Raw genomic sequence first — 27,729 nt, 5'->3', positions numbered from 1 at the left:
AGTCATCGATACTATTGCAGTTGTATGTCTTGAAGAAGCCTGAACCTCGTTGATTCAGTAGATAAACAAACTTGCGAAGTACGGTTTGCTGTGTCATGGTGAGTTTGACCTTTTCTTCTCCACGTTTGTGAGCACCAGTTATCCTGCGAATCACGGCGCTCGTCTCGCCCTCTAGCCTACTGAATTTGACCTCCAACTCGCGAGGAAATTGCGCGTTTGGTGACTGATCTGTGTACATGTCATCAAGGCCGCATACGCGTCGGATAGAAAGCTCCTCAATCTTGTAGCCCTCGGGCAAAAGTTCCAAGCAGTTTACGACAGGGTCGCCGGGGTATTTTCCTTTTTTATGATGGTTCTTTTGCACTTTGAGCCATTGGCGGGGGCCTTGGGACACTCGAAAGGATGGCCGAAATTCTTCAGGATGAACTGTGGGATGAAGTGCTGGTACTGCGGCAAGTTGGCTGCCATGATATCGGTCGATTGGTAACTGGCTGAATCACTGTTTTCTTTTGATTGTCGCGTTAAGGTGGAGATTTACGGATTGCCTGCTATCGCTAGGCTGAATTTGCAAACCTGAATTCGAAGCCTAATCAGAAGAGAAGCGCGTAAGCAGCGGCGGCGTATCTGATTGGGGACCAACATCTTCAGCCGCAGTCTAGATCCAAGGCGGGGTAGGGACTCTTCCACCAGTCGGTCAGCGATTTACTAGGATTAGGGGTCTTTAGACCGTCAGCAACATCGAGAGATGCGTAACATCGTGCATAATGGGAGGCACAGAAATAGTACCATGGCTGAAGTTATTTACAGTCCAAGGTGGGGCGAAAGGTTCGATAAGACGGCATGCAGATTACACCGCTTGGCTCTATAAATATTGCCGTACCTTCGTAGAAAATCAAGAAAAATAAGCTTAAGCATATCATTAACCTTGCAACCTTGATAGTTTCATCCATCACTTTACGAAAATGAAGTTCACACTTAGTGTCTTAGCACTTGTCGCGTCTACCAATGCGTGGACCATGCAGTTCGACTGTCCGAGAGGCTCTGGCTTCGAAGGATCCTATTCTGGTTCAAAGAACAAAGGATGCACGAGCATCCCGACTTGTACCAAGGGTGACCATGTAAGTCAAATTTCCTACTAAGCTTGTCAAGTGTCGTTGGCTAATTACTTTTTCGATTAGATGGTCTGGGGTAACACCAAGAAGTCCAACTGTGTTCTGAGGTTGTACGCCGCTGCGCCGTGTGCCGCTGAACAGGAGATTGGACATTCCAAGGAGAATTGGGATCACAAGTTTGGCCAACCTGTCTTTGCCTGGGGAGTCACGAACTGTTAGACCTCATTAGAAAAAGGTTTCTCAACGATTTAGTGATTATTCCGTTCTCCAGATAGCTATGGAAGGTATTTACATGAAATGGTTTCTCTGGTGTCGCCGATTCACGGTATTTGTCCAATAGGTTTTGTTATAATGCTGAATTGACACAAGATCTTAAGTGGTGCATTGAGAGTAGAAGTCGTTGATCGCCTTGCAGGTTCCAGTGGCGCAGCACTTTGGACCGGTCCAAGTGTTTCCACCGCACTGGGCCCAGAGAAGAGCGCACTATATCAAGTCAGCACATCTCAATCATTTCTAGTAGCAGGTGACACTCATGAAAATTTGACTTACCTGGCCAGATGGCTGAGTCGACACGGGAGGAACCTGTGTAGATGACGCTCGGGTAGAGGTCTGTAGAGTCGTAGTGGGGCTGCCGCCGCCATTATCACCGCCAGGGGCACCGTTGCAAGAGAACTTCGCTACAGTCAGATATCATGACATCGTCTGGGAGGTTCTTTCGCTTTACATACCACTGCAGGTCCAGGAATAGTATAGCTGTTGAAGTTGGAGTAGATCTGGGAGGCCAAGCGTTAATATACTTCACTATCATCTTGGTAGGATACTGTCTTACGTTGGCGGTGTATCCAGGATCGGTTTCTTTGAAAGCACCAGGAATCTTGACCTGGTTGCTGGGAACAGTGCTACCTCCACCAGTAACACTAATCTGGGCGCAGCTGATGTAGAACTGGAGATTCATGTTAGCCTCTGCAGGGAATCAGGTGCTGGTGACTTACCTGAGGGATACCTGCTGGCCAAGGGTTATGAATACCTAGACTCTGGATGCGAAGAAGATATTCGCCATTGGCAATGCAAGTGGGAAGGTTGAAAGTGTAGCTGACTGAAAGCGTAATAAGGTTAGATTACGAAAGGATAGTTCCCACGGATACGAACTTACGGTACATAGGCCAGCTCGAAGAACTACCACTGAAGGTAGGACCTATTCATGCGTTGTTAGCCGTCGTTTTGTTCATCCTTCTGTTGGGGACACCATACCCCAGTCCTTGATCTTGAACCAGCCACCGCTTCCATCGTAAGATGAAGCAGAGCTAGGTGCCTTGGACATGTACACCGAAATCGGTCCTTGGTGGTAGACAGCGGTGTCAAGAGTGAAGGTAATCGAGTCGCCAGCCTTCACTCCGACAGTCTGGGTATTGGTTCCCGAGGTACCGACATTGCATCGAAGGTCGTTAGAATCGAGGTCTAATACGTATTTGTTAGTGTACTACTACATGAACACGCTTACTAGGTAGGAAGTCAAGACATACCAGTGACAGGAGAGTTGTAGTTTGAGTTCTGTCGAATGTACTGAAAGACGGGATACTTGGTCGACCCAACACTAAGCTGCTGGAAGATATAATGAGCAGAGGTGCTTTGCACCAAGGCCGCAACCGCGGCAAGGGAAGTAGCGAACTTCATAATTTTCTCTTGAGATGATGTTGTCACAGCTCGATGAGACTGGCCGAAGGAGAAGTCTGAGGCGATGCAGGTCCAGGAGCGAGATATAAAAGAATGATGCGGGTCGAACGGCACGGACTTATGGCTGATCACGTTCCTGATGGCAGTTTGGTCGTCGCCCAATGGGAATGATATGATGGTCCTCCATTATAGCTCCATTATAGATTGAGTGGTCTCGATGCGTCAACTGACAACGCTGTCAAGTTCCGACAGCCCAAAAGAGGAAATGATGCTGGCAAAACGGGGATATGACAAGCCACCACGGTCCAGAGATAAATGTAATGGGAAAACGTGGTATTCCTCTTGGTAGCAATATCCGGGGATGCGCGGGAGTTACCTTTCATCTTCAGACAGCATTGTCGTTTAGCTGATAGCCTGTACTGCGGCTCTTCTAGGCGATGCTCTGTTATATCCTTTTAGTCTCAAACTCTGCTACAATGTGAAATTGTAAGCTTATTGAAGTATAAAGTACTGGTGTTTCGGATCTCGCTTGCAGGGCCGTCGAGGGATTCACCGGTTAAATATCATCTCGGAATGTCATCCTCCGTTCTCGGATCTGGGAACGTGGGTAGCCGGCAATGTAACATTCGTCTTGACTTTAGGCATTTCTTACCTTGCCAAAGAAGTCACAAGATCTGTTTCTGTGTTCCTGAAGGAACACGATCTCATCATCTACCTTTTGTTATATTTGATATCGTATCTCACTATCGTCCGTTTGATGCTGACTTATGAATATCTTCTTCCACATACATCCCAATAAGCCCTCCAGACCAACTAACACTTCACTAGTCCTCGTTGAAGCCGAGCGTTGTAACCGCAGACACCGTTTAATAAGGCTGCATGGAGCTGGCGCGTTTGCGATTTACCAAGGCGGCTGTCTGCTAACCACTCCACTTTGGAACGAGTAGTCACCTCCACCAACGTTCATCCAAGTCTCGAGGAACAACATGTCGCTGATGATAAGGTAATGAAGTCATGATCGACATTGTCTTTCATGGTTGGAAAAACTTTTGTCTCTACCTGGAACCAAGACGACACATTCTGTTAGCGCCCTGACGATCTGCGTAACAATGGCGATCTCCAGGTTAGGTTGAGCCAATGAATTGACAGGACAGTCATGTTCAGGAGGAAACACCAAACCCCGCATCGCGCCACCAAATGAAGTGAGTCATATCGATCATGGATGCTTAATAAAAGACGCATTGATCTTCAAAAGCTTTGAGTCAGGAAGGGACCCTGCCCGTGATTGTATCTACAACCAACAGTTCCCAACCTCATTTTAGCAACATATCAAGCGACCTCCATCAACCAAGACATCATCAAAATGGCAGAAAGAACCTCGCCTCACAGAGAACTTGATCTCATCAGCAAAGTCGCAGTAATCAGCGGTGCATCCCGCGGCATCGGCCGCGCCATCGCATTCAACTTGGCTTCACGAGGATGCTCCATCCTCGGCACCTGCGTTAGTGACAAGGGCGTCGATGCTCTATCAACAGGCTTGGACGATGAGATCACCCAACGTGTTTACAAAGACACGTCTAGAGAGCGTCCGCCAGGTCAACAGATCAAAGGAATTATCGCCGATGTATTCTCCCCCGACTGCGCCAAAACAATTGCCGATGCACTTGAGAAGTCTTTTAATGGTCGCGTCGATATTCTTGTGAACTCTGCCGCTGACCCGATGCCTGGAGTTATCGGCCAGATGACCACGGAGGAGATCCAACGAAGCCTTCTAGGTAATGTCCAAGCCCCAGTTCAAATCGTCGAAGAACTCGTCCGCCGAAAGCTCTTCCAGCCCAACAGTCGCATCATCTACATATCATCAGTGCGCTCGCGCCTCCCATGGGCTGACCAACTCATGTACGCCGCTGGTAAATCGGCTGGTGAGTCTCTGTGTCGAACTTGGTCACAAGCCTTTGGTGGAAAGGACGATCGATACGCCTTCATGTCAGGGACAACTGCGAATGCTGTCACAGCGGGTTTGACGGAGACTGACGCTGTTATGGACTGTGGACCGGAGGTGGTCAAAACCTTTCAGGATGAATTCTTTCCCTTGCAGAGTATACCCAAGTTTGGACAGCCCGAGGACGTGGCTGATGTTGTAGGGATGCTTTGTGGCAATGATGGACGATGGATTACTGGTTCTGTTATTAGTGCGAGTGGTGGCTGTATCAAGATGCAATAAGTAAAGGGCATATCACATACGGAAAAATTGAAAGAATACCTTACGAGGTTTTTATTGGCTTTATTGACATAGGTTACACCAAAACAAGGTGGCCAAGGTATCTCTATACAAGAGCTAAACGGCATCATGCCCAAGATGATCTACAAGGATCCAGACAATGACCGACAGCGACCAGCAATATTAGCTTCCACAGAACGCCAATCCTTCATCGACTTAGTTTTTGTTCAACTGAAGACAATAAGCCTCAACTGTGAGAAGGGTATCTCGAGCCTGGTGCTCCCCAATGATACCGCCGTCAACAAGGTTGTTTAGGACTTCACGGACATACTCGCGATTGAACTGCATCTCGCCAAGTGGGTTCTCATCAGGAAGCACGGAACGAATGCGCGCCTCAACATCGCCAAGCTTAGAGACTGGAATCTTGGCAACCTCAAAGAGCTTGGAGTTCTCAGGCGGGGCGTCACCCTTGATCAAAGCGTAGCGGGCTTCATTCTGACGACCATCGGCGGTGAGCCACTTGATAAGAACAGGGTTAAAGACGGCGATCATCCAGCGGCTGGGGATCTTAAAGTCTATCTTGTCCATCTTGAGGTTGAAGTTCAGAGGCGGGTTGAGAACGATGTATAGCTGGGCTTTTGAAGGGTTTGTCTCCTTGTTGTAAGGGAGCTGAGTGCGGGCCGACATCTTGTTGGTTTGTGTGAGGAGGTTCGTTGATATGATCGGTGAAAGTTGTGAGAAGGAAACAGGTTGACTGTTGGATGGAGAGATATAAGACGATGCTGGTTTCAAAGTGGACGGTAAGGCTGCTCTTAAAGCTGTCTCATGTCAGACAAAGATATTTGATGTTCCCAGTGAACAGGCGGCACTGCCAATGGGAAGATGAATGTGCCACTGTCTATGATTCTGAACATACGAACTTCCACTGTCTCCTATGAACACGCTGGTCTATGCCATGAACATCAAGCGCTATAGGGTGCTTTTTTGTGATGTCCTATTGGCCAAGTATCGAGGGATCAATGTCTAGACAGAATTCTGCATGTTTATTTTGTGGTTGGAGCATTTTGCTTAGAGTTTGTGTGCAACACACAGAACTTAATTTAAGGACAGACAGGGAAGGGTTTTCAGAACACATTTATTAGCCATCGGAAAGAGTTTTGGGTGGAAGTTAATATTCTGGAAATCGACATCATGTCTTCAGTTTTTGGGTTTGCAGGCTAGAGTCTATGCTTCTGGCCAACAGCCATCTATCTATGGCCTGAAAGCCACTTTCTTGTAGCAGCACTGAAGCCAGAATTCTTAAAGAATAGCTCTAAATATCCACCAGACAAGTTCGTTCCTCAAGACTTCGATCCTTAGACCTACCTAAGATGCCTCTAGTGAAGTTCGATCAGAGGTTACGGGCCTTGAAGAAAAAATTGTTGTGAGGAACACAGAATAATTGACATTATTCTATTCTCATGTCCTCTACCAAGCTTATTCCGAACGTCTGGCTGTCGTCCTAACCTCTCAAGAAGGCTCTAACCGAAGTTGAGAGCTTATATCAAGTTCTAATAGCACGTCATTAACCTGTGTCTTGTCGAGAATACCGCCAACTAACAAACTCTCCAGAGCATCTCGCACATACTGGTGATTGCATTCCAAGTCCCCTTTCATTCCTAATGCAGCGACGAGGTCAACCCGAACTTGAACATCTCGCAACCAAGAGTTCGGGATGCTAGTGATCTCGAAGTACTTTACGTCTTCGTCAGGAAGACTGAAACCTGTGTTGATCTTGGAGATGTCGGTTTGGCGAACTGCCTTGTTAGCCAGAGACGGTTGGCGTGGTTGAGAGTTGCGAAGCTCCATATGTTGGAGGGGTGGACAATGATGAAGAGCTGGGCGTGGGACCTGCTTCTGGGGTTGGTCTTCTTACGAGTCAAGATATCCGACATTGTGCTTGTTTGAGATCATTTGTGAGTAACAAAAATAAGAGAATTGCCTTTGTTTATATGAAAATAGTCAAGTTCTCCCATGAAAAGGTAAACCAGTGGACATTTCCTGCAAACGCCTCATCTCTCGACACAGCCTTCTTACACGTTTCACCCAGTCAATCAGCCCAACAATATTGGCGAGACACCGCTGATCTTAGCTGCTAACGGCGGTCATACGGATATGGCCAAAGAACTACTTGATGCTGGTGCCGACATCAACGCCAGCGACAACGAAGGATTTGCTCCACTCATCATGGCTGCAGGACAGGGCGATATCGAGACGGTGAGACTTCTGGTTGAGGATAAGGCTCAACTTAACAGCACATCCCGTGGAGAGCCTACAGCTCTGATAGAGGCAGCCAAAGGAGGCCATGAAGCCATGGGGGAAGTCTTGCTTGAAGAAGGGGCCGCTATCGAGGCTATAGATGTTGGAGGAGAGACAGAGCTCGTGCATTCTGTGAGATGTGACAATGAAGCGGTAGTGGCGCTACTTCTCCAGATAGGAGCCTATGCTCAGGCAGAAGATGAATATGGGGAGGCCTGCTTGATGATAGCCGCAAGGAACAAAGGTAAGGCTATTATGGATCTACTCACACAATACGGGGCCAAGAAAAGTTGGTTGTATTACCGTGCTCGTATGTCCTTAGGCTACTGATAATATCTTCAGTTGCTTCTCTACTTTACGGTATCATGAGATAGCGTTAGCAATATTAATGAACCATTTATATAAAAGGCGAATACATTATGCTAGGCATAGATAAGGTAAGAACTTAGAAATCAAGTTTGCGGGAAATCTCAACAGATATCACTGTTTCCTCTTTGAGATCCTTGGACGTGAACAAGGCCAGTGTGCGATCGTCGGGCTTGTATTGCAACAGACTGCCACTAGGTAGGACTCGAAGCTCGTACCCATTCGGAAACGTAGAAGTAGGAAGAATGATCTCAGTCGGTGCATCGATGTTAGGCTCGCTGGTGAAGTTCAACTTGAAGATACCCGAGGTCTCGTCAAACCCAAACGAAGTAGGCGTCCCCGCGATCGCAGCCGGATACGCACGACCGTAGTGCTTCTCCAGCTCTGGATATGGCTTGCCCGATGTTCCGTTATACAGATTCTCGTATGCCCACCCAATCCAAGATACCATGTTTGCATCAGTTGCTGCCATGGCTTCCGTAAGGCCAGCCATCTGCTTATCATCGCCCATCCAGAACGTCAGCTCTGTGAGGACACCAGCGGTCTTGAGACGAACATTATCTTTTTGTCGATTGTAGAGTGTATCCTTTAGCGGACCCAGCTGCGGTGGGTTATAGTAGTGGAATGAATGTACTGTCTTGGACCCGTCGCCGAGAGGCACGTTATTGAAGCCAGAAAGAACGTCAAAGGTAGCGCCCTCGAACCAGATAAGTGTATCATTGTCAACGGTACGGATCTGTTTCGTTGCTCTGTTCCAAAGTCCTTCCATATTCTTGCGATCAGCAACTCCTGGTACGAGAAGTGTAGGATCGGCGTATGTGTCGCCAACCCAGGGTTCGTTAAGAAGATTGTACCCCACGATATTAGTGGTGTCGACATACTCTGACGCCAGTTTCTTCCAGTAAGCGGCGAAAGCGTCTCCCAGACCGTCGAAGTTATTGTAAAGTCTCCCGAACGCATTTCCGACTGCCACGGATAAGTAGCTCAGTGACCAATCGATGGTATTGCATTGGGATTGAGGTGAAGGAAAGCCATCAGTATCAGTGGTGAATGGCTTGAGCTTCTGTGGAAATGGAAACCTTCTAAAACCCGTGATCCAGTCCTTCTTAACGAACCACTAGCTTCTTGTTATCTACCGCACGAGGTAAAGGAACAGTTGCTTACTCACATCAGGTACGCCATGACCACAAAGTTGTTTAGCCAGTACATCTTGGTGCACGTCCACCAGCACATAAATACCATGGTCTTCTGCCAGTTTCGTCTGCTTCTTCATGATATCCAAGAAGGTCTGGTTGTACTCGCCGCGAACTGGCTCCGCGCCAGCCCAGCTATGACCAAGACGGACAATGTTCAGGCCCAAATCATGCATATTTTGAACATCTCGCTCGCCGAATGACGAGACACCCGGAGTCCACTCAAACGGCCTGTACCATGGTTCCTCTTTCATAACAACGTTTGTTCCGTGAAAGAACCTAGTTCTTCCATACTCGTCAACGATCTGATGAGTATCCTGGTTCACATGCTTGATCCGGGCCATACTTGGATGAGTCTTGTACCAGCCCTCTGCATCTTGAGCCAGCGCTTTTGGAATCTCACTGCACAATACAGCCAGAAGCCACATCGCTGCAGAGGTAGAAAGCATGATGGTAGTGGTTGGATCGCCTGGATATATGCACTAGACCAGTATCTGACAGATTTGGGCGCAAGACAATAAAGCATAAGAGAAGCCTGCCCTGTACCAGAAACGATTCAGACAATGACTATGGGAGCATGAATCTCATTTTATCAAAGACGTTTTCCATTTGGTCGTGATCTATTGCTCGGATCTAGGCTAGCCGCATCAAGTAGGTATCACTTAACAGAGCCAAATATTGCTACATGCAGGAGGGGAAAGTAACCCTTCTCCACATCTATTTTGGCAGTTGCTACCAAATTCATCCCAAAATCTGTTCCATAATACCAAGGATGGTTGGTTTGATGCCCAATTGAGGCGTAAACTGTTCCTCGTGAACACCTTCCCGAGTGTCGTGCCGAGGTTTAGTTATTTGGCCCAGCACGTGAGAGGGGATACAGCGACTGCTAAGAATATTTGGGTTCCTATCCTACCAATTTAATTGGACTTCCTCTAGAGAATGGCGGTAGGTAGCTCAAAATGAGGGGGAATCATCAAGACCATTGCCTCGCTTGCTCGAGGTGCTATCACCCAGCACTCATTACTACCGTCTACCACTACAGATGGATATCGATGTCTTCCAACTTTCCTAGAGAGGCATGATAAAACTCGACCACTCTCCTCCAATGAGTGGATTGCTTGTTATATGCTCTGTTTATTACTCCTGGGAAGTATCCAATCCAACAAGCTTCTCCGACATGACCCAGAGCTTTCGTTCGGCTTCCTCATCATAAATCCATGCAGCATGTCCCAATTCAGGCGATGTTGGCTCGACCCCCGGCCTCACCAGCCTCTCTTCCACAAAATCAGCCAGATACTTCCCACCACGACCCTCCCAGTCCTTACTAACTGCTGCATAAACAGTCGTAGCAGCACCTTGAGCTTTGTTCCTCAAAGCATTCTTGATAGGACCATCCAAGTCAATCGTGCTCAGGTCAACATACTTACCCAAGTTGGTAAGTATATACCCGGGATGCACTGACAAGCCATGAATGCCTTGATCTGCATAGCGCCGTTCAAGCTCGGCTGCGAAGTAGATGTTGGCTGTTTTAGATTGAGCATATGCGAGCCAGGGATTATAAGCCTCCTTCCCGAAGTTGTAGTCATCCCAGCGTATACCACCAGCGCGGTGACCCTTTGATGCAAGCGAGATAACACGAGAGTGGAAAGAAGGCGTGGTAGCGGCCAGAAGCGCTGGCTTGAGAAGTTGGAATAGAAGAAAGTGTCCAAGATGGTTTGTGCCAAACTGGGTCTCGAAACCATCTCCTGTCTTACCCTCAGGAGTAGCCATGACTCCCGCATTGAGTATGAGAATGTTGAGCTTATCAACCTTCGAAAGGAAGTCTTTGGCAGCGGCTCGTACGGATTTGAACGAGTCAAGCCTCAGTTCAATCCCGTGAACAGGTGCCTCCGACTGTGCTTCTGGCCGTGAGACTATATCTTGGATGCCCTGCTTGATCTTCCCTGGAGATCTTGCAGTGATGTAGACCGTTGCTCCGGTTGCGTGGAGGGCCCGGGCAGTCTCGAGGCCAATACCTTGATTACCGCCTGTGATGAGGACGATTTTGTCGGTAAGTTTGTTGAGAATGCCTTCATCTTTTACGATCTGGAGTGCTGTAGGTCTTGCGTCACCAGGACCCCGGGTGTTGATAAGGGCTTCAGCGTAACGAGACATGGCTGGAGGCTTGCGATGAATGTTTAGTAAACTCTTGAAGACGAGACGAGTCTGTTTTGCAGAGAGTCTGCATACATCCTTCTTTCGACGTTATATAATTCTTGACCCTCAACTATCCTCCGGTCAATCATGGTGCCAGTGTTAGTCTTGGCTTGGTCATCGGGCTCCACCTCTCGACTATGAATATTGGCGGGTTCAGGGTATGTTCGGAGAAGCTCCAGCGTCATCGTCAGCCAGAGCCACGATTGAAACTGCACACTATTGCCGTGCAATAGAGTACTACCGGATTTCAAGGAGTCGATTTTGGAGTTAGGGGATCTGTAATTGGCTGGATGATGTGAGCCATTTGGCTTACCCGATAAGTCCGGACTTTATTGACGCTATTGCCCTCGCTTGAGCTACCTAATGGCTGATATCAGCCTTTATGGCATGCTTGAGAATCAAGGAGAAATGTACAAGTCCTCAAAAGCAGTAGTCGGGTTGCCGCGACAATGTAATTTGTCGAAAAAGCCTGTCACATCCCATTGGAAATCACGCCATCGCAATGACTTCATCCTTCGACAATGGTACTACAGATGACAGACGCTATATTATTATGGTATCTCAGTTGCCGTACTTGGCAAATTGTACTTCAGAAGACGCCGACGATGCACTCCCTCTCGGTACATGCTGCAGATCACTAGATCCTTCTCCCTCCAAACTACCCCGATCATGATCACCATGACCCGGATACCTCTCGCTACGGACTGATATCTCGGTTGTCTTGACCAGACTCGACTCATTGCCGAATATACGATGACTCTCTTCACCCTTACCGACCCGAACCTCATACTCCCCAGTAATTGTTCCCTGAGGTCCAGTATGCTTCCGCCGGTCGCGATTCAACGTCTCCAATCCAACATCGTCGTGATGAGTAGCATTGTGACTGCGACCATAAGAGCTCTCGTTTCTTCCGCGAGTAAGTTCGACGAGACGATTGAGAATGCTAAACTCGAGCTTGAGCTTGACGCTGTATACGAGTGGCTTCCAGGCGGTCTGGATGTCGAACAGGTTCGCGAATTCGAGGGCGAGGATGGAGACGTCGAGGAGGATGACGAGGACGTTGACGACTAGGAGGTGATTCAATACCATGCGTGTCTTTGTGTTGCCAACGCTCTTCTCTAGTCTGAGACGCTTGCTTGTCTCCCAGACGTAGAGACCCGAGATGATGAGTTCTTGAACAAAGAAAACGCTAAGCTGGATCTTCTCAAAGACCTCGTATGGCTTTTGGAAAGGCTCCGGGTTCGGCGATCCAACACCATAAACAAGGATGATTACAGGGAGATGTAACCAGATTGCATTGAAGATGATCATATACAAAACCATCCTCAACCTCTTCTGGTTATGCATAACAATATGCAGCCTCGAGTACAAAACAACAGACTGTCCCGTGATCATAGTACACCACCCAATAAGTATAAGCGTCGAGTAAAGATACGTCTGCGCCGACAGCGACAGGTGCAGGATGAGGTATCCCGTTCCATTGAAGGCAATACCCCAAGTCGCAATGACTAAACTCCAGAAGTAAAGTCCGCTGCGCTTCTTGAAGCTGCCAAAGATGTAGGCGTTGAGCTCGAGGACATTGTAGAAAGCAATGCTGATAAAGACGCAGATCACGATTGCCACGGCGCCGTTTTTGGTGTTGTCGGCCATGTCATTTCGGTGCGGTGATGGGACTGGGATGGAAGATCGATCTGCAGACGGGGGATAAAATGAGTGGAAGCGATGCGCTGCTCCAGCGGTAACTGGGTTTTAAAAATGACAGTACCAACAGCACTTTGTTGGCTACAAAGGTCTTAAGTAAAAGGCTCAACACCATCTTTTCTCAATGCCCTTCTTGTCTCACTGCAGTGGCGGTCTCACCATCAAGTTTCCTCCTTCCATATCACGCAACTGATCAGTTCCATGCTAAGCTCATTTGGTGACTGGATCTTTTGCTCTGATCAAGTTCAAGGTTTGGCAGTTTTGGCTAATCAAACTCAAACTCTATTTTTCTGCATGTTGGCTACATCCCTGCCTCAGCTGTAAAAGGGTTACGTGTGCTGATACGACGTGATCGTCGTCTTTCTACTTCGTGTGGATAAAGAAGAGGAAAATCTCAAGGGTATCGTTACCAATACAATGGTAAAGATGAGATGAAATCCTGAGATCTGACATCTTTGGTTCTTCAAAGTGAAAAGATCGTCAATTCGCGCAGCATCACTTCGGAAAGTTCCTTCGCCATATGCCGCCCAAGTACGTCACCCCAGAATTTCACACCTACTCAATTAAGCAAGTCGTAATATTCACAGCAGGGACCTTTCCAAGCGCAAGCCACAATCTCAGCTGGTGTCGAAAAAACCTCCAATCGCGACGCTTTCCCATACACTCGTGTCCGTTATTCAGCGGCAGTTTCGGTCGGCGATTAATAACAACAATCCTTAATTGTTGAGAAAAGTGCCGCTGCCAAGGAACTGGAACCACATTATGCAGTTGTGGCGTGGCTGCAGGTTACAGGAGGTTACGTTGATGTTGGTCGTTGGTTCAGCTTGACGCTGATTTCAAGGCCCCTGTAAGCAGGGTTTCTACCAATTCTTCCAGGGCACTTCCCTTACATTCTCCCGATCAGCCCTGTCCGGGAGACGTGCCCAGATCCCCGAGTCAGTCTAGAACTCACTCAATCGTAAGTTATTCGTCCCCTGCTCGACGGACCAACATCTCGTTTGCTTTCCTCTCTCTTCCCTCCCAAACTCTAAACATGCTAATTTCCCCACATTCTACTACCTCGATCCCCAGTGCCGAAGCGCTGATTGACCCGCGTAAGACGGCGACCCACGCTAGGTTAAGCTTAACGCTGCAGATCTTGCACGTTCTTGGAGTGCAACGCCGAGACAACCCTCGTTAATGCCTCGTCGCTGTCATTTCAGGCGGAGATGATGAGTTCGCGGTGACTGGTTCATTGCGCATATTAAAAGTGTCTCACGCAGCTCCATCCATTACCTGTCACACCAAGCATTCATTTGTCATGCCTTCCACCATTTCTGTCCTTGCTGCGGGGGTTCTCGTGCCCGTTTTGGGCGCCGTGGCTGCTAAGCTTCCTTCTACGGCTCAGATTATCGACCAGAAGTCGTTCAATGTCTTGAAGGATGTGCCGCCTCCTGCAGTGGCCAATGACTCTCTGGTATGTCACTGCAGCCTCGTGCTGATTGTCGCTAATGATTATGAGTAGGTGTTTACTTGGCCTGGTGTAACTGAGGAGTCTTTGGTCGAGAAGCCTTTCCATGTCTACGATGAAGAGTTTTACGACGTCATTGGAAAAGACCCCTCTCTGACCCTCATCGCGACATCGGATACCGACCCAATTTTCCACGAGGCTGTTGTCTGGTATCCTCCTACCGAAGAGGTCTTCTTTGTCCAGAATGCAGGCGCTCCTGCTGCTGGCACTGGATTGAACAAGTCTTCCATCATTCAGAAGATTTCCCTCAAGGAGGCCGACGAGGTCCGCAAGGGCAAGAAGGACGAGGTCAAGGTCACAGTCGTCGACTCAAACCCTCAGGTCATCAACCCCAATGGTATGTTGAGCTGGCGATACGTATTGAATAGCGATTAACTCTCTGCCTCAGGTGGTACTTACTACAAGGGCAACATCATCTTCGCTGGTGAGGGCCAAGGTGACGATGTTCCCTCCGCCCTGTACCTGATGAACCCTCTCCCTCCTTACAACACCACCAGTAAGTCGCATACACGCTCACAACACGATGTTCAAACCTGACTGTAACAAGCCCTCCTCAACAACTACTTCGGTCGCCAGTTCAACTCCCTCAATGATGTTGGCATCAACCCCAGGAACGGTGACTTGTACTTCACCGACACCCTCTACGGATATCTCCAAGACTTCCGCCCTGTTCCTGGTCTGCGAAACCAAGTCTATCGTTACAACTTTGACACCGGCGCCGTCACTGTTGTCGCTGATGACTTTACCCTCCCCAACGGTATGTCTTCATCAAATGGTAGATTACACGCAACTAATATTGATCAGGTATTGGCTTCGGTCCCGATGGCAAGAAGGTCTATGTCACCGACACTGGTATCGCTCTCGGTTTCTACGGCCGCAACCTCTCTTCACCCGCCTCCGTTTACTCTTTCGACGTGAACCAGGACGGTACACTCCAGAACCGCAAGACCTTTGCTTACGTCGCATCTTTCATCCCCGATGGTACGTCTCCCAGCCCTGCTACAATGTCATGTGCTGACCCCTCCAGGTGTTCATACCGATTCCAAGGGCCGTGTTTATGCCGGTTGCGGCGATGGTGTCCATGTCTGGAACCCCTCTGGCAAGCTCATCGGCAAGATCTATACCGGCACTGTTGCTGCTAACTTCCAGTTTGCTGGTAAGGGAAGGATGATCATTACTGGACAGACAAAGCTGTTCTATGTGACTTTGGGAGCCTCAGGCCCCAAGTTGTATGACTAGAGCACTTCTCTTCTCCATTGTTACTATAGTAATATAAGATGGTACTTACTATTTACCGATCTATTTCATGCAGCACTATGGCTGTTTTCTTTTTTGACCTTGCTTGTAGCCATGTCTACTTTCATAGACATTTAATTGTGGGCTTCTGAGGTGACGTTGATGTCTGACGACAGATCAGTCAGGCTGAAAATCTTGTCTTCCAAGCATCAGATCTTGCGGTAATAATTTTTACCCTGCTTTCGCTCAGGTATTAGTAGAGGGCCTCATTATCATCGCACCCAATGTGCTTATGGTGCCAATACCTGCATATATGTACGGGTCTGTCATACTACCTTGTCTGATCATGTCCCCACCCCTCAGTTCCCAAATTGAAGTCATTGATCCATCTACTATTGCATCTCTAGATTGAAGCTATTCCCAGTCAGGGGGTGCAAGAGCCGAGAAGTTGCATTTATCGACTTTCAGCTATATCACTGAACCATAGCGCATAATGAGTCCTGAGGAGGCTGGCCATGTTCTACACGAGGACTCATACAAGGGTTCTGACACTAAAACTTAAACCATGGATCTCGATAGCGTTGAGAAGGCGAAGCTTGAGAGCCGGTTAACCTGGCTAGCAGTTGGGTTTCGAGCAGTACCTGGAGAACACGACTACGTACTGAGAACTCAGCAAAGTATGCCTGCAGATGGATGTTTGACCATCACTTCTTGTCTTCCATGAAACAAGTACTAATAAGTTGCATCGAATTCGTAGCCATTTATGAACTAGCCACTTAACTTTCAGTCACTTAACTGAAAGCAAGACTCTCGTCAAAGTCGAACGCATAATTAACTGTGATTAGAATCTTCTCCACGACCTTCTTCTAGACTACAGCTCTGGTGAGCGGAACAAGATACTCTCTAGACTACAAAGCATCCAACGGCGGCAGGAGATAAAGACCTCAAATGACCCGACCTTTCGACCCGCGTTTGTATCATTCTACGGTGACGATCAGGTTGGGGATAACTAGGGATACCTGATTTTTAGTAAGTCAAATCTGACCTTCCAGCTTTCGTCTCGATCCCGACCATCCACTGTGACGAGCCATGATTATGCATATTCGCAAAGACTTTGCCACCCGCCAACCCTCTACTACAGTATCATTATCTGTTCGGGACCCTTGAGAACACTTTTGAGAGGCCTTACCCTTACTACGCCTCGATACTCGATGGTACGCGTGCTCCATGTATCCGAGAGATGTGGTGTTTAGCACGCCGGGATCTTTTATCGGGCCATAAATTAACAGCTGGGTACAGAGAAACTCACCACGGCCCCATGGCTGCCAGCAAATAATATCTGGCCAATACTGAGTTCGGGCACAGAGTATAGTGCTCAAATCACAGCAACCTTGGGAGACGCTTTGTTAGGATGTTTCCAAAAGCTCACAAACTCTCCGCTTACACAATTCGTAAGATTAGGCAATTCGAAACCAAACCCAAGACTCTTGTGGATACCAACATCTGTGAGAAACATTGCTCATAGTGTTTCTGCCTCTCTTCGCGCTAGCATGCACCTTCAGACACTTCTCGAAATCAAATACAACGTATCAGGAGTCGATTACACAGACATCAGGAGACTCACTCCATTCTTTAATGTGTTTCATCGATCAACTGAGGTGAGCCTCGAGAATCGAGTTCACTTGTTTACGGCCCACTGATGGAGATTATTATCAGAAGGCCACATTGAGGAGAGCCTTACCATTTTTGCCAGACTCTACAACGGTGAGCCACTGCCAAATTTGTCTGCTCTTGTTGGGCATATGGAATTGGTGTCCTTTACCTTTGTGGCCTGGGGGCTGAAGCCTCTTTTAAAACCCGAACCTTACTGCAGTTGAGCATATGGCACACAGGATTGAGGTTGAAGGAATCACGTAGGGCTAAGTAGAGCCCCCTGGACAGGTTATAAATGTTCTAAGAATGTTATGGTCAATCGCCATTCGCTTCACCAGGACAACCTATCACTAGCTTGTCTGCTCCAAATGTGTACAATGTCAACACCTACTAGGTTATCGGTCACTTCGCAAGGTGTCATAGATTCGTTTTCTGTAAAGACATCTCGTCTTGTAAGTCTAATCACGCATTAACACCAATCTTTAGTGGTTATAGGTCATTATACCTATGTGTTCAAGGAATGGGTTGCTCGTGACTCATCCTCTCAACCGCAAGTATACCAAATCTCCACAATATCAGACGAACTATAGATCCTCAAAGAGATCTCACATAGTAGAGATAGGTTGATTCACAAGTTTCACAGAGTCTCGCACAGGCGATGGTCAGTTCCATATCCGTCAAAGCGGATAAAGGGAAAACGCCCGAAACGAAAGAGGCCCATGCATCCTTGGGCACCAGAAAGGATGATCCCGGGCGTGACCTGCAAACTCAGGTATTCATTTCACTATAGCGAAAGTCCCAGCTGAGGCATAGAAAGCTGGCCCACGATATCGAAAGGCTACAAGATGCCGCAGAGCGATTAAAGTCGCAGATACTTTTCCAATGTCAGATACTGGACGTGATACTAACTGCACAACCTCAGGATGCTTTATTTAAATAAAGATTAAAGCCGAAGACCAAAGTATCGCTATATATGTCTTCACTCTTGTGACCGTTGTCTTCCTCCCACTTTCATTTGCAACAACCTATATGGGAATGAACACAAGTGACATCAGAGACATAGAACAGGGGCAATAGATATTTTGGGTTGATGGAGGGACCCTGACGTCGTAGTACTTATTGGTGTTGGGCCATTGCATACAGGGGTCTTCGGTGGAAGAAAGCGAGACAGACTCAGAAGCTATTACATATGGATCGAGGATGGTGCGTTTATGCTGGCACATGATACCAGGCAAAGAATCTCTCTTTACATCTAGACGGCTAAATATAGTCCTATTGATTGGTATTCCTATGCATAGCTCTGGTTTCATACTGAAGATGTGGCATACCTGTGTAGAGAGGTCAGAAATGTTATAGACATTTGTCATGACTTCAGAACCCAATGCACATTTGTTTGCTTTGTAAGATGAGATGAATGGAGTCTCTTAATGGTTATTATACTCTTCCTCATATCTTCCATGATTATTATATCATAATCTCTACCAATGGAGGCCATAGGACCGCACATAACTAGCCAATCGGGTGTTCGGGTATTAACACAAACCGAAATATCGCGTGTTTTGTCAATGAAGAGCCGGGGATACGGAACCCATGAAGACATGCAGTTGGAGATCGTATAGATGAAACATTAGCTTCATGGCCATTAAAACCTTAAATAGTGCGATAGGAGTCACATGGCAAAATCTCAGCTTGTTCATATAATCGCGAGGGAGTAGGTAAAAAAAAAAAAAAACTCCCCTATAGCTTGCTCAAGCTTAATCATATCATATCAGTCATGTAGCTGAATACCATGACGATAGTTTGAGCGTAGTAAACACTTCCAGAACAAAAGCCACGAGGTATTTTCGAGGCGGTCTGAAGCGTCTTCGGCAATGCTACCCGGCTAAATACTGTTCCTATCCACATGGAGAGTCGGTGTGATGTCGTACCCCATGCCAGGAACAAACCTTATTGACTGTCCCTAATAAAACCGGGATTATGCCATGACTACGGAGTACAGAGTATCTTGCTGCGTGATCCACATCACCCACTTGATGTTCCCCGTGCGCCTACGAGCTTGGCCAATAATAAGCACTACAGACAGAAATGATAGAAACTCGAAAGCTTAACATCCACTACAGCGCTTGAACTCATGACTTACAAGGGACTAAAGTGGATACTCCAATATGAAGCACTTCGTGTTGATGACGTTGTTTATGGGTGATTTAAGCTTTCTGAACGCCTTTCGTTATCTATTTGTATGTATTTGCCGATAAATTACTAGTCAAAATATAGATTTAAGTTTAATGACACTATTAGCCCCATTTGAGATACTACTTTTGATAAATATAAAAGAGTATTCCAGTCACAAAATCTTTATTTCAGACTTCATCTTATAGCCTCTAATTACTTCAATTTATTAAATACAACCTTCGCAATGAAGCTGATCCTTCTCTTCTTCCTTCCAGCGGCTCTGGCTGCGGTAAGTGATTATGTTCTGAGAGGTGAAATATGTCTAATGTTGATAGAATTGCTGGCCTCCTGCCCCGGGTGCCGGCGATGCTGGTCGATGCTACTGGGGTACAGCCGACTTTGCTTCTTGCACTTCAGTATGTATTTTTACCCCCACCCAACGACCTTTCCTGATATCGTTTTCTTATAGAGCGCACGATGCACTGGCAATGGAAACCAATGCACTCTTATTGGAGCCGGACTTGCAACCTGCACATAAGGGGTTCATGGGACACTGGCGAACTCATCTCTGATATCAAAATGGTAGCCTGTCATAATAGTATTAAATGGATCATCCCCCTTCGCTTATATATCGAAAGCACATCCCATCTTGGTCACTGTCTGTCTCATGTCCAAATACACATCACTTACATCTCATGTCTCGATGTCGTCGCATCCAGCTCAACAGGAGGATACTGTGGCGGCGACGATCCGTAAGTCAAAACCGATCCCGCATTCTTCGTATCCTCCTTCGTCTCCAGCTCAGCAGCCGGCGGTGCAGCCCTCTTTCTTCTTCTCCAAAGATAAAACGCCGCTCCAATAATCAGCATCCCAGCTACTCCAACGCTAGCCCCAATACCAGCTTTGGCGCCCGTCGATAGTCCGCCACTGGAAGATGAGTATGAGAATGATTCATCTGTACCAGTTTCTGCTGGAGCGGACACTGTTTTTGTAGATCTTGTTGGCCCAGATGACAAGGACAGATCTTTGTCGCGATAGTTGAGCTGGATCATTGGCGCGAAGATTGTGATCCCATCTAGAGACACTGTACTGGTTTCATCTGTCACTGTCGCTGGAAGGGTGAGCCAGTTGAGAACTGTCTTTTGCTTCGAGCATGATGCGACTTGCAATGGTCCCCTGGAAGCGATTGTTGTGCATGTTTGTGGACCGCCTGGTTGCGCGCATGTATATCCACTACTACGGTCAGTCACCGAGCCAAGAGCAGTCACGAGGCATTCTTACGATGGACAACATCCTATCACCCTCTCGTCATCTTGTATCGAGAACTGAAAATTGAAGTTTCCCGTCTGAGGACCCGTCGCGGTGCATGCTGTTTCGTAGCCTTGAGGGCATTCGAAAGCGGGAGAGTAGAAGCCCCAGCCATTCACAGCATTTTCGGCGGCGAAGGACGATTGTCGCGGTGGCCAACAGTCTGTATCGTCGAGCACGCCTTGCTACAGGGTTCTGTCAGATTGAGTTCGACGAGTCAAGGAAATATCCACTTACAGTGTTGTCCTGATTATTCCCGCACGTCTGGCCTTGCCAGGCCTTAGTGCATGTCGAGCAATCGGTGACTGGCACGGTACATCGATCAGGGTACTTCCACTCTGTTGTGAAAGGGCCCAAGTTCGTTCGTGCGCTCGGCATGGCGGTCGTCGTATACGAGGTTTCTTTATTCGAGGATAAAAGAATGTCAAGAGATCTTCAGGACAAGAGTTGGCGAGGATAAAAGAATTGACCAAGGAGAGAAATCAGAACGGGTCAGCCCATCCGTCACCCCAATTAGTTCCGTCTGACTGCATCAGACCTATTTCCTACCGCAGGCTTACTTGCGTCCATCTCATCAACGGTAGGGCCAATAAACATCATTACTTCTCATTTCAAGCTTTTCTGCCTAGCAACAACCAACGAAAACTGTCATCACCGCAGGGATCGCAAGGCCGTTGCCGTTCTGGGAAAATTATGGCCCCCAAATGCCGAAAGGATTCAGACAACCTTGCAGATACGGAACCACATGGCTGAGTTATGTTGGCTACGTCTCTCCGCCTTCACTGGGATTTTGTCAGAGGGCCAATCGTAACAGCGCCTCATTTCCCCATCCCTGACTTGTACGTCTCACTGGGCTGATTCAAGGGCTATGCCAGATCCTTCGGTCATTCTTGCAGCATTGAATATTAGGTGAGCTCCATTCAATGCTCAACTGGGGCTATCGAAGTAAGACACTTATCAGTAATCACTCAAGTCTTTCCAGTGGGACTGCCATTTGCGCTTCGTCGTTAGAATCAACTCAAATCCACCAAGACTCGATCTGAGATACCTGGGCAATGGAAAAGTGCGACAAGTCTGTAGGTCATCCAATATTTGAAACATTAACCGTGATAGTATGTGAATTATCGGAAGATCGCTGAAGAGTCCCAAGAGATATATGAAGGCGATGTGCGGCATCACTCGAAGGAAGGCTGATTTCCTGTGGTCGAACATCCCCCCCACTGAGGACGTAGTCGCGCAGTTCATGTAGGTAGTATTCCTCTCCGTACGAACTGTAGTATCCATCGACGCACCGCATTATATCTAGATATTCTTTATCCGTGGAGTTGTAGATACTCATCCATGGTTGCAGATCCCCAGACCACGGATTCATTTCCAAGCCGCATACTACATAGATCCGATACATAAAGGTCTTGGCATTATCGGCCAGCTGAAAGTTGAGAAAGCCAGTGAACTGTTCGCTGCTGTCCGTGACGAACTCCTGACGTAGAGTATCCCATAGATCCGCTGGCTTTGCTGCAAAGGAGACGAGCTTGAATCCAGGGCAAATATTGAACTGCGACGCTATATTCATTTCGCGACGCCTTACCAAGTCGGTGGAACCAAAGGGCGTGACTTGCTTCCGAATAAATATCTTGTGACGTGGACCGGCCCATAACAGAGAATCATGTGTTTCGAAGAGTTCATGCGGTCGGCTACGGACAAAGCCATCAGCCGTCTTTGTGAGATAAACTCCAACCTTTCGTTTCCCGTAGCCCGGTATTTCGCATGCGAGGTTGAGGACGTATTCCCTGTTCGCGCTCTCGCCAAGGAACGTCTCCAGTCTAAGGCCCTTGTTCGTCATGCTATATTCGTACCCGTATCTCATTGTTGAAGTGCGGCGGAAGTTTTTGCAGTGTACGAACTCGGAGGGTGATGAAGCGAGGATACCGCGAAATTCTTGTGGTCGAACTTCCCGTAGGGGTCTCCCTATGGATAAATTGGCTTTCCATGCAAAGATGGAGAGGTCGGTTGTTTCTTTTATGATTTCTTCTTGAAGTCTGCCAAAGGCCTTGGTCCCTTCTCCGTAGAGCATTGGCATGTTGACACCGAAGATCCCGAGAAGGCAGTATGCTAGATCCTCAACTCTTGTGGTCTCTCGGTCCGCCGCCCATGACATGCGCTTCGCAACTGGTATGGTCTCCAGAATAGCGTTGTCTTCTAGAACTGCAATATCGATACCAGTGATGCCCGAGATTCTGCCTCGCAGCCCTGCTTTGGTTCCCCGGTAATTCCAGGCACTATCGTAAAACTCAAGATTTCGTGAAGCAATCAGTTCCTGTAGTGTCCACCCTCTGGTGAACCATCGACAAGACGACAAGCCAGGAATCTGGTCGTCCTGCGGCCCGCGATGAATTTCTAAATCTTCGAGGTGAGAAAAGCAAACTTCTGAGAGCTTGTACCAGTTGAACATGGAGTTGATCGCTTCAGCCAGCTCGGCGCTGCTCCTCTTGTCAACACAGCAAGTGTCGACCCATGCGTATGCAATCCCTCTCTCTTTGGCTAGTCTGCAAGTATGTATGATCTTGACATAGCCTTTCTTTCCTTTTTCCTGGCCCGTCGTCATGTCTTCGAATGTGACTTCATCATCACCCCAGGTATGCGACAGAATGGCATAGGGAGTTGATGATACGTTCTTGACCTCTAGAGCGATTGTCGTTGTGTTGATAAGCCACATGATTGGCCTTGGAGCAAATTGGATTGTTCTCAAAGCCACCAAACTTTATTTGGCTGTACTTCAGGCTCGAGTTTCTAGCTTGGTAAGTGATAACGACAGCTTTGTATCAGGTTGACCTCAGAAGCGGGGTTGGATTCAGCTGACAGCTGAGGTATTTCAGGTCATCGGGAAATAGTCGGCATGATGATGACCAAAACACCAGGCATGCACCAGCATCAAGTCACTCTGTGAAACATTTCGACCAAGTATATGAGATATGTCGAAGGAACCTGACGGTTGCATACCATCAAAGTCAACGATGCAGAGTAGTATTGCCAAGTCAGGGGACTTGCATGAAATTTAGCACTGATAAATGAACGTGATGTCATCTCCAAAGAGAGAAAACAGCAATCATACAATGAAAAAAACTCATTCCTTACCAGATACGAATCAATCTCAGACTCATACTCAGGATAGATTGTCTAAGATTACCAAGCTTCGTGGAGGATTGCCTACAATGGCAATTCACAACGATGTCTCTAGCTTCCAAACTTTGCCGCTTTCCAGGTTAGCGCAGCCACTCCGTCATCGTAGCCGAGATGCCTTCATTGGCTCCGTCGAATTAATATGAGGTAACAAGATCGATTCTATGGGTCCGGAATTAGGAAGAATTTTCGGTGGAGAACCAAAACATGAAGTCATAAGAAGCGTTCCCCAGAGGATCTCCGTCTCTTGGCTGTTCACTTGGCATTTCTAAATCTGCAAATATTCTAAGCCAAGAGATCTTGCCAAGGAGTTTGAACCACTTGGCGAAGCGATATGTTTGCTCAAACGGAGAGGTCTGAGGTTGCTCGGAGCAATGAGTCGTCAGGTATGTTATAATTGGGAAGAATGGTGAGAGGCGACGTGCTGATTGAGATAGAGCAACCGATAATTGTTCAGTGGAACGGCCCAGATGATCCTGAAAACCCGTACAACTGGTCCCGCAAGAAGAAATGGTTCGCCGTCGGTCTTGGACTCTTCGCGACGTTCATCTCTATGATGAACGGGACAATAATTACGACAGCTCATGAAGCAATTGGCGAGGACTTTAATGTCAGCGATGAGAATTTCCCTCATTCATATTGGCCCGTGGCATCATGGGGTCTCGGTGGTGCACTATTTTCACTTGTTCTGCTTCCCATCATGGAAGACTTTGGGATGAGACTTGTCTTTCTTGTGGTATACACTGTCTTCCTCTGCTTTCTCATTCCCGTTGGAGTAGCGCCTAACTACGCGACTTTGATCATCACTCGTTTCTTCAGCGGTGGATGCTGCACTATCCTTGCCAACGCAGTAGCTGGCATCATCGGAAATGTCTTCGCAACCGACAGAGCTCGAACAATCCCGACTGGGTTGTACATCATGATCTACCTAAACGCCAGCAGTCTTGGACCCGTAATTGGCGCTGCTATCTTTCAGTTTCTGCCTTGGCGATGGATTGGCTACATCGAACTTATCTGGACGGGCGTCTTCTTCCCAATCTTCATTCTGGCTATGCCTGAGACGCGAGGCTCAGCGATCTTGACCGCGAGGGCGAAGAAGTTGAGAAAGCAAGGGAAGAATGCGTACAGCCAGAAGGAACTTGAGTCGAAGTCCATTCTTCACGATATCTGGACGAGCATTCAGCGACCACTATACATGCTCTGCACCGAGTCGGTCGTCTTTATCTCCACTATTTGGACTGCCTTCAGTTTGGGTGTCATCTACGTTTTCACTCAATCTGTTGAGCAAGTCTTCACTGCTCTGTACGGATGGAACGCCATTGAAGCAGGCTACGTTCAAGCCGCCATTGTGATCGGAGAGATCCTCGGCTTTGGTCTATGTGTCCTGACAAACAACTGGTATTACGCCTCCGCATCACGCAACAAGGAAGCACCCGGCACTCCCATCCCCGAAGCTCGACTCTACGCCGCCGTAATCGGAGGTTTCATCGGCGTCACAGGCGGAATGTTCGTCTACGCCTGGACAAGCTATTCCTCAGTGCACTGGATCGGACCTGCTATTGGACTTATGCTCGTTGGCCTTGGCACCGAGGCTGTTGTTGTTAGTATCGCGAATTATCTTATCGATGCTTATAGCAATTATGCCGGAAGTGCTATTGGAGCTACAGTGCTGGGCGAGAACTTGGGCGTTGCGTTTTTGCCGCTTGCTTCGAGTAGTATGTATACGAATTTGGGCTTCCACTGGGCTAGTTCGCTGTTGGGCTTCATATCGTTGGTGCTGGCGGCGGCACCTATCGGGGTGTTTATTTGGGGTAAGGAGATTAGGGCGAGGAGTCCGTTTATGAAGTCTGCGATGTCGAAGCCTATGGAGTTTGCGATCTCGCCTTCAGAGTGAAGGAAGGGAAATTGAGCAACGCATGATAAGTAAATACAAATTGAATGAGACAATGTTATCGCATGAGCCAGTATGATGCAAGCACCGAAAGGATTCAGTGAACTCTGACGGTACAAAACCGTGAGACTTTTGACCTGCCAATTCCAGCAGCATTACTGTCATGTCTCGGATCAATCGGGTCCTTTTGTCCTTGGCCCCAAATCCTTCTCACGTTGAGTCATTCGGTCCCAACATTTGCAAGGTTTGAGCAAGCCACTTTCTATCACATTGGTTCGCTTGGTGATGGGCGTAAGGCCGCTAATTTGCCGATCTGATAAGTAGGATCTGATAACCAGGCATCATGACCGATAGCTCCGCTACCTCCGTAAGGACTACAATTGTAGGGGCAATTGATCTCCGACCGTGAACTTTGGGCGTGATGCGGGGTATAAATACCTTCGCCTTGGCAATACGTCTTCAATTGAGTATGCTATTTGTGCTATTTTCCTTGATACAATATGACTACCGACGTGAAAGAACCCGTTCTCGACACTGAGCTTGGTGTACTTAACAGTACCCGAGCAGATCCATACCTCGTCGCTTTCAATGAACTTGACAGCGAAAACCCCAAAAACTGGCCCGAAAAGCGAAAATGGGCCGTCACAAACGTTCTCTCCATAACCGGCTTCAACCGCATCCTCGTCTCAACAGTAATGGCACCCGCGCTCTCCGTCATCGCCAAAGACCTCAATATGACAGCTACTCAATCTGTCATGGCACTGAGTATTTACCTTTTAGCAACTGCCTTTGGTCCTCTTGTCATTGGACCCTTGTCTGAGGTCTATGGACGCAGGACTATTCTTCACGTATCTAATATCTGGTTCCTCGTTTGGAATCTTGCGTGCGGCTTTGCGAACTCGAAAGAGATGCTCATCGGCACTCGCTTCCTCGCTGGCTTCGGCGCAAGTGCTGTTTATGCCCTGGGCGGCGGAGTCCTTGGTGATATCTGGCGTCCTGACCAGCGTGGCAAGTCTCTTGGATGGTACTCTGTCATTCCTCTCATCGGCGCCGCAACCGGTAAGTCCAAGACTTACCCCCTTGAGCATCACGTTACTTAACTCTTACAAAAGGCCCCGTCATTGGCGGATTCATGACCGATCGAGTTTCATGGCGATGGATGTTTTGGTCTACGTCCATGTTCCAAGTCGCAATGGCTACTATCTCGTTCACTACGTTCCGCGAGACATACGCCCCTGCAATTCTTAAGAAGCGGGCTAAGAAATTACGCAAAGAGACAGGTCAGCCATATTACACCTATGAAGAACGAACACAAGAGGGGCACACTTTGAGAAAGGTCCTCACTCAAGCCATGACCCGTCCCCTTCGTCTTCTAGCATTCCATCCCATCATCCAAGTCGCAGCCGTAATCTCCGCTGTCGGTTATGGTCTTCTGTACATCGTCCTCTCAAGCTTCGCAGACATTTGGACACAGCAGTATGGACAATCTGTTGAGATAAGCGGTCTTCACTACATCTCGTGTGCATTAGGTGAACTAGCAGCATCACAACTCGGTGCGCCATTGATGGACTACTGGTTTCGCAGAACCGAACGTCGCAACGGGCAGCATTTACCAGAAAACAGAGTACCACTAATGGCAATGGGTGCATTCATCGCCCCAATTGGATTCATCGTCTATGGTTGGTGCGCTGAGTTCAGAGTTCACTGGGCATGGGTTGATGTAGCCATGTTCATCACCTGTTTTGGCATGCAGATCTCTGGCATGCCGTTACAAGCGTACCTGATCGATGCTTATCCGGATCATACTTCAAGTGCTATCGCGGCGGAGCAGTTTCCTCGCAGTTTGGCTGCTTTCCTTTTCCCGCTGTTTACACCAAAGATGTATGCTGCTCTTGGATATGGATGGGGAAACAGTGCTATGGCATTTGCAGAGTTGGCGCTTGAGTTGGCTGCGCCGTTGCTGTTGTGGAAGGTTGGGGCTAATCTACGAGCGAAGGCCACGTCGAGTCTGTAGGAAC

General features: G+C 47.9%; 12 protein-coding genes across 12 annotated transcripts; 6 read left to right on the top strand and 6 right to left on the bottom strand.

The window, feature by feature from the left end:
- Window positions 1-962: 962 nt before the first annotated feature.
- On the top strand, window positions 963-1,331 carry J7337_013683 (uncharacterized protein; the record flags this gene model as incomplete). Its single annotated transcript, XM_044831162.1, has 2 exons — window positions 963-1,118; window positions 1,179-1,331. The coding sequence occupies 2 exons, from the start codon at window positions 963-965 to the stop codon at window positions 1,329-1,331; spliced, it is 309 nt and encodes a 102-aa protein (XP_044674437.1).
- A 153-nt stretch (window positions 1,332-1,484) lies between these two features.
- Window positions 1,485-2,786, bottom strand: J7337_013682 (uncharacterized protein; the record flags this gene model as incomplete). The annotated part of the gene is made up of 7 exons (XM_044831161.1): window positions 1,485-1,595; window positions 1,662-1,784; window positions 1,841-1,885; window positions 1,942-2,055; window positions 2,105-2,208; window positions 2,364-2,570; window positions 2,636-2,786. 7 exons carry the CDS (start codon window positions 2,784-2,786, stop codon window positions 1,485-1,487), a joined length of 855 nt encoding a protein of 284 aa, XP_044674436.1.
- Window positions 2,787-4,149: 1,363 nt separating this feature from the next.
- On the top strand, window positions 4,150-5,010 carry J7337_013681 (uncharacterized protein; the record flags this gene model as incomplete). Its single annotated transcript, XM_044831160.1, has 1 exon — window positions 4,150-5,010. The coding sequence occupies one exon, from the start codon at window positions 4,150-4,152 to the stop codon at window positions 5,008-5,010; it is 861 nt and encodes a 286-aa protein (XP_044674435.1).
- Window positions 5,011-5,223: 213 nt separating this feature from the next.
- J7337_013680 (uncharacterized protein) lies at window positions 5,224-5,694 on the bottom strand (the record flags this gene model as incomplete). The annotated part of the gene is made up of 1 exon (XM_044831159.1): window positions 5,224-5,694. One exon carries the CDS (start codon window positions 5,692-5,694, stop codon window positions 5,224-5,226), a length of 471 nt encoding a protein of 156 aa, XP_044674434.1.
- A 1,467-nt stretch (window positions 5,695-7,161) lies between these two features.
- On the top strand, window positions 7,162-7,679 carry J7337_013679 (uncharacterized protein; the record flags this gene model as incomplete). Its single annotated transcript, XM_044831158.1, has 2 exons — window positions 7,162-7,615; window positions 7,648-7,679. The coding sequence occupies 2 exons, from the start codon at window positions 7,162-7,164 to the stop codon at window positions 7,677-7,679; spliced, it is 486 nt and encodes a 161-aa protein (XP_044674433.1).
- A 71-nt stretch (window positions 7,680-7,750) lies between these two features.
- J7337_013678 (uncharacterized protein) lies at window positions 7,751-9,313 on the bottom strand (the record flags this gene model as incomplete). Its single annotated transcript, XM_044831157.1, has 3 exons — window positions 7,751-8,637; window positions 8,761-8,788; window positions 8,840-9,313. 3 exons carry the CDS (start codon window positions 9,311-9,313, stop codon window positions 7,751-7,753), a joined length of 1,389 nt encoding a protein of 462 aa, XP_044674432.1.
- Window positions 9,314-10,001: 688 nt separating this feature from the next.
- J7337_013677 (uncharacterized protein) lies at window positions 10,002-11,018 on the bottom strand (the record flags this gene model as incomplete). The annotated part of the gene is made up of 1 exon (XM_044831156.1): window positions 10,002-11,018. The coding sequence occupies one exon, from the start codon at window positions 11,016-11,018 to the stop codon at window positions 10,002-10,004; it is 1,017 nt and encodes a 338-aa protein (XP_044674431.1).
- Window positions 11,019-11,621: 603 nt separating this feature from the next.
- J7337_013676 (uncharacterized protein) lies at window positions 11,622-12,710 on the bottom strand (the record flags this gene model as incomplete). Its single annotated transcript, XM_044831155.1, has 1 exon — window positions 11,622-12,710. The coding sequence occupies one exon, from the start codon at window positions 12,708-12,710 to the stop codon at window positions 11,622-11,624; it is 1,089 nt and encodes a 362-aa protein (XP_044674430.1).
- Window positions 12,711-14,061: 1,351 nt separating this feature from the next.
- J7337_013675 (uncharacterized protein) lies at window positions 14,062-15,510 on the top strand (the record flags this gene model as incomplete). The annotated part of the gene is made up of 6 exons (XM_044831154.1): window positions 14,062-14,217; window positions 14,266-14,608; window positions 14,660-14,767; window positions 14,819-15,028; window positions 15,076-15,252; window positions 15,299-15,510. The coding sequence occupies 6 exons, from the start codon at window positions 14,062-14,064 to the stop codon at window positions 15,508-15,510; spliced, it is 1,206 nt and encodes a 401-aa protein (XP_044674429.1).
- A 6,211-nt stretch (window positions 15,511-21,721) lies between these two features.
- On the bottom strand, window positions 21,722-23,356 carry J7337_013674 (uncharacterized protein; the record flags this gene model as incomplete). Its single annotated transcript, XM_044831153.1, has 1 exon — window positions 21,722-23,356. The coding sequence occupies one exon, from the start codon at window positions 23,354-23,356 to the stop codon at window positions 21,722-21,724; it is 1,635 nt and encodes a 544-aa protein (XP_044674428.1).
- Window positions 23,357-24,154: 798 nt separating this feature from the next.
- Window positions 24,155-25,714, top strand: J7337_013673 (uncharacterized protein; the record flags this gene model as incomplete). The annotated part of the gene is made up of 2 exons (XM_044831152.1): window positions 24,155-24,206; window positions 24,258-25,714. 2 exons carry the CDS (start codon window positions 24,155-24,157, stop codon window positions 25,712-25,714), a joined length of 1,509 nt encoding a protein of 502 aa, XP_044674427.1.
- A 497-nt stretch (window positions 25,715-26,211) lies between these two features.
- Window positions 26,212-27,725, top strand: J7337_013672 (uncharacterized protein; the record flags this gene model as incomplete). Its single annotated transcript, XM_044831151.1, has 2 exons — window positions 26,212-26,770; window positions 26,824-27,725. 2 exons carry the CDS (start codon window positions 26,212-26,214, stop codon window positions 27,723-27,725), a joined length of 1,461 nt encoding a protein of 486 aa, XP_044674426.1.
- Between the last annotated feature and the right edge of the window lie 4 nt (window positions 27,726-27,729).

Source organism: Fusarium musae, chromosome 11, assembly GCF_019915245.1.
Source record: "Fusarium musae strain F31 chromosome 11, whole genome shotgun sequence".
Lineage (NCBI taxonomy): Eukaryota > Fungi > Ascomycota > Sordariomycetes > Hypocreales > Nectriaceae > Fusarium > Fusarium musae.
The sequence above is the reverse complement of the archived record's forward strand: the minus strand, read 5'-3'. Positions and strand labels throughout refer to the sequence as shown.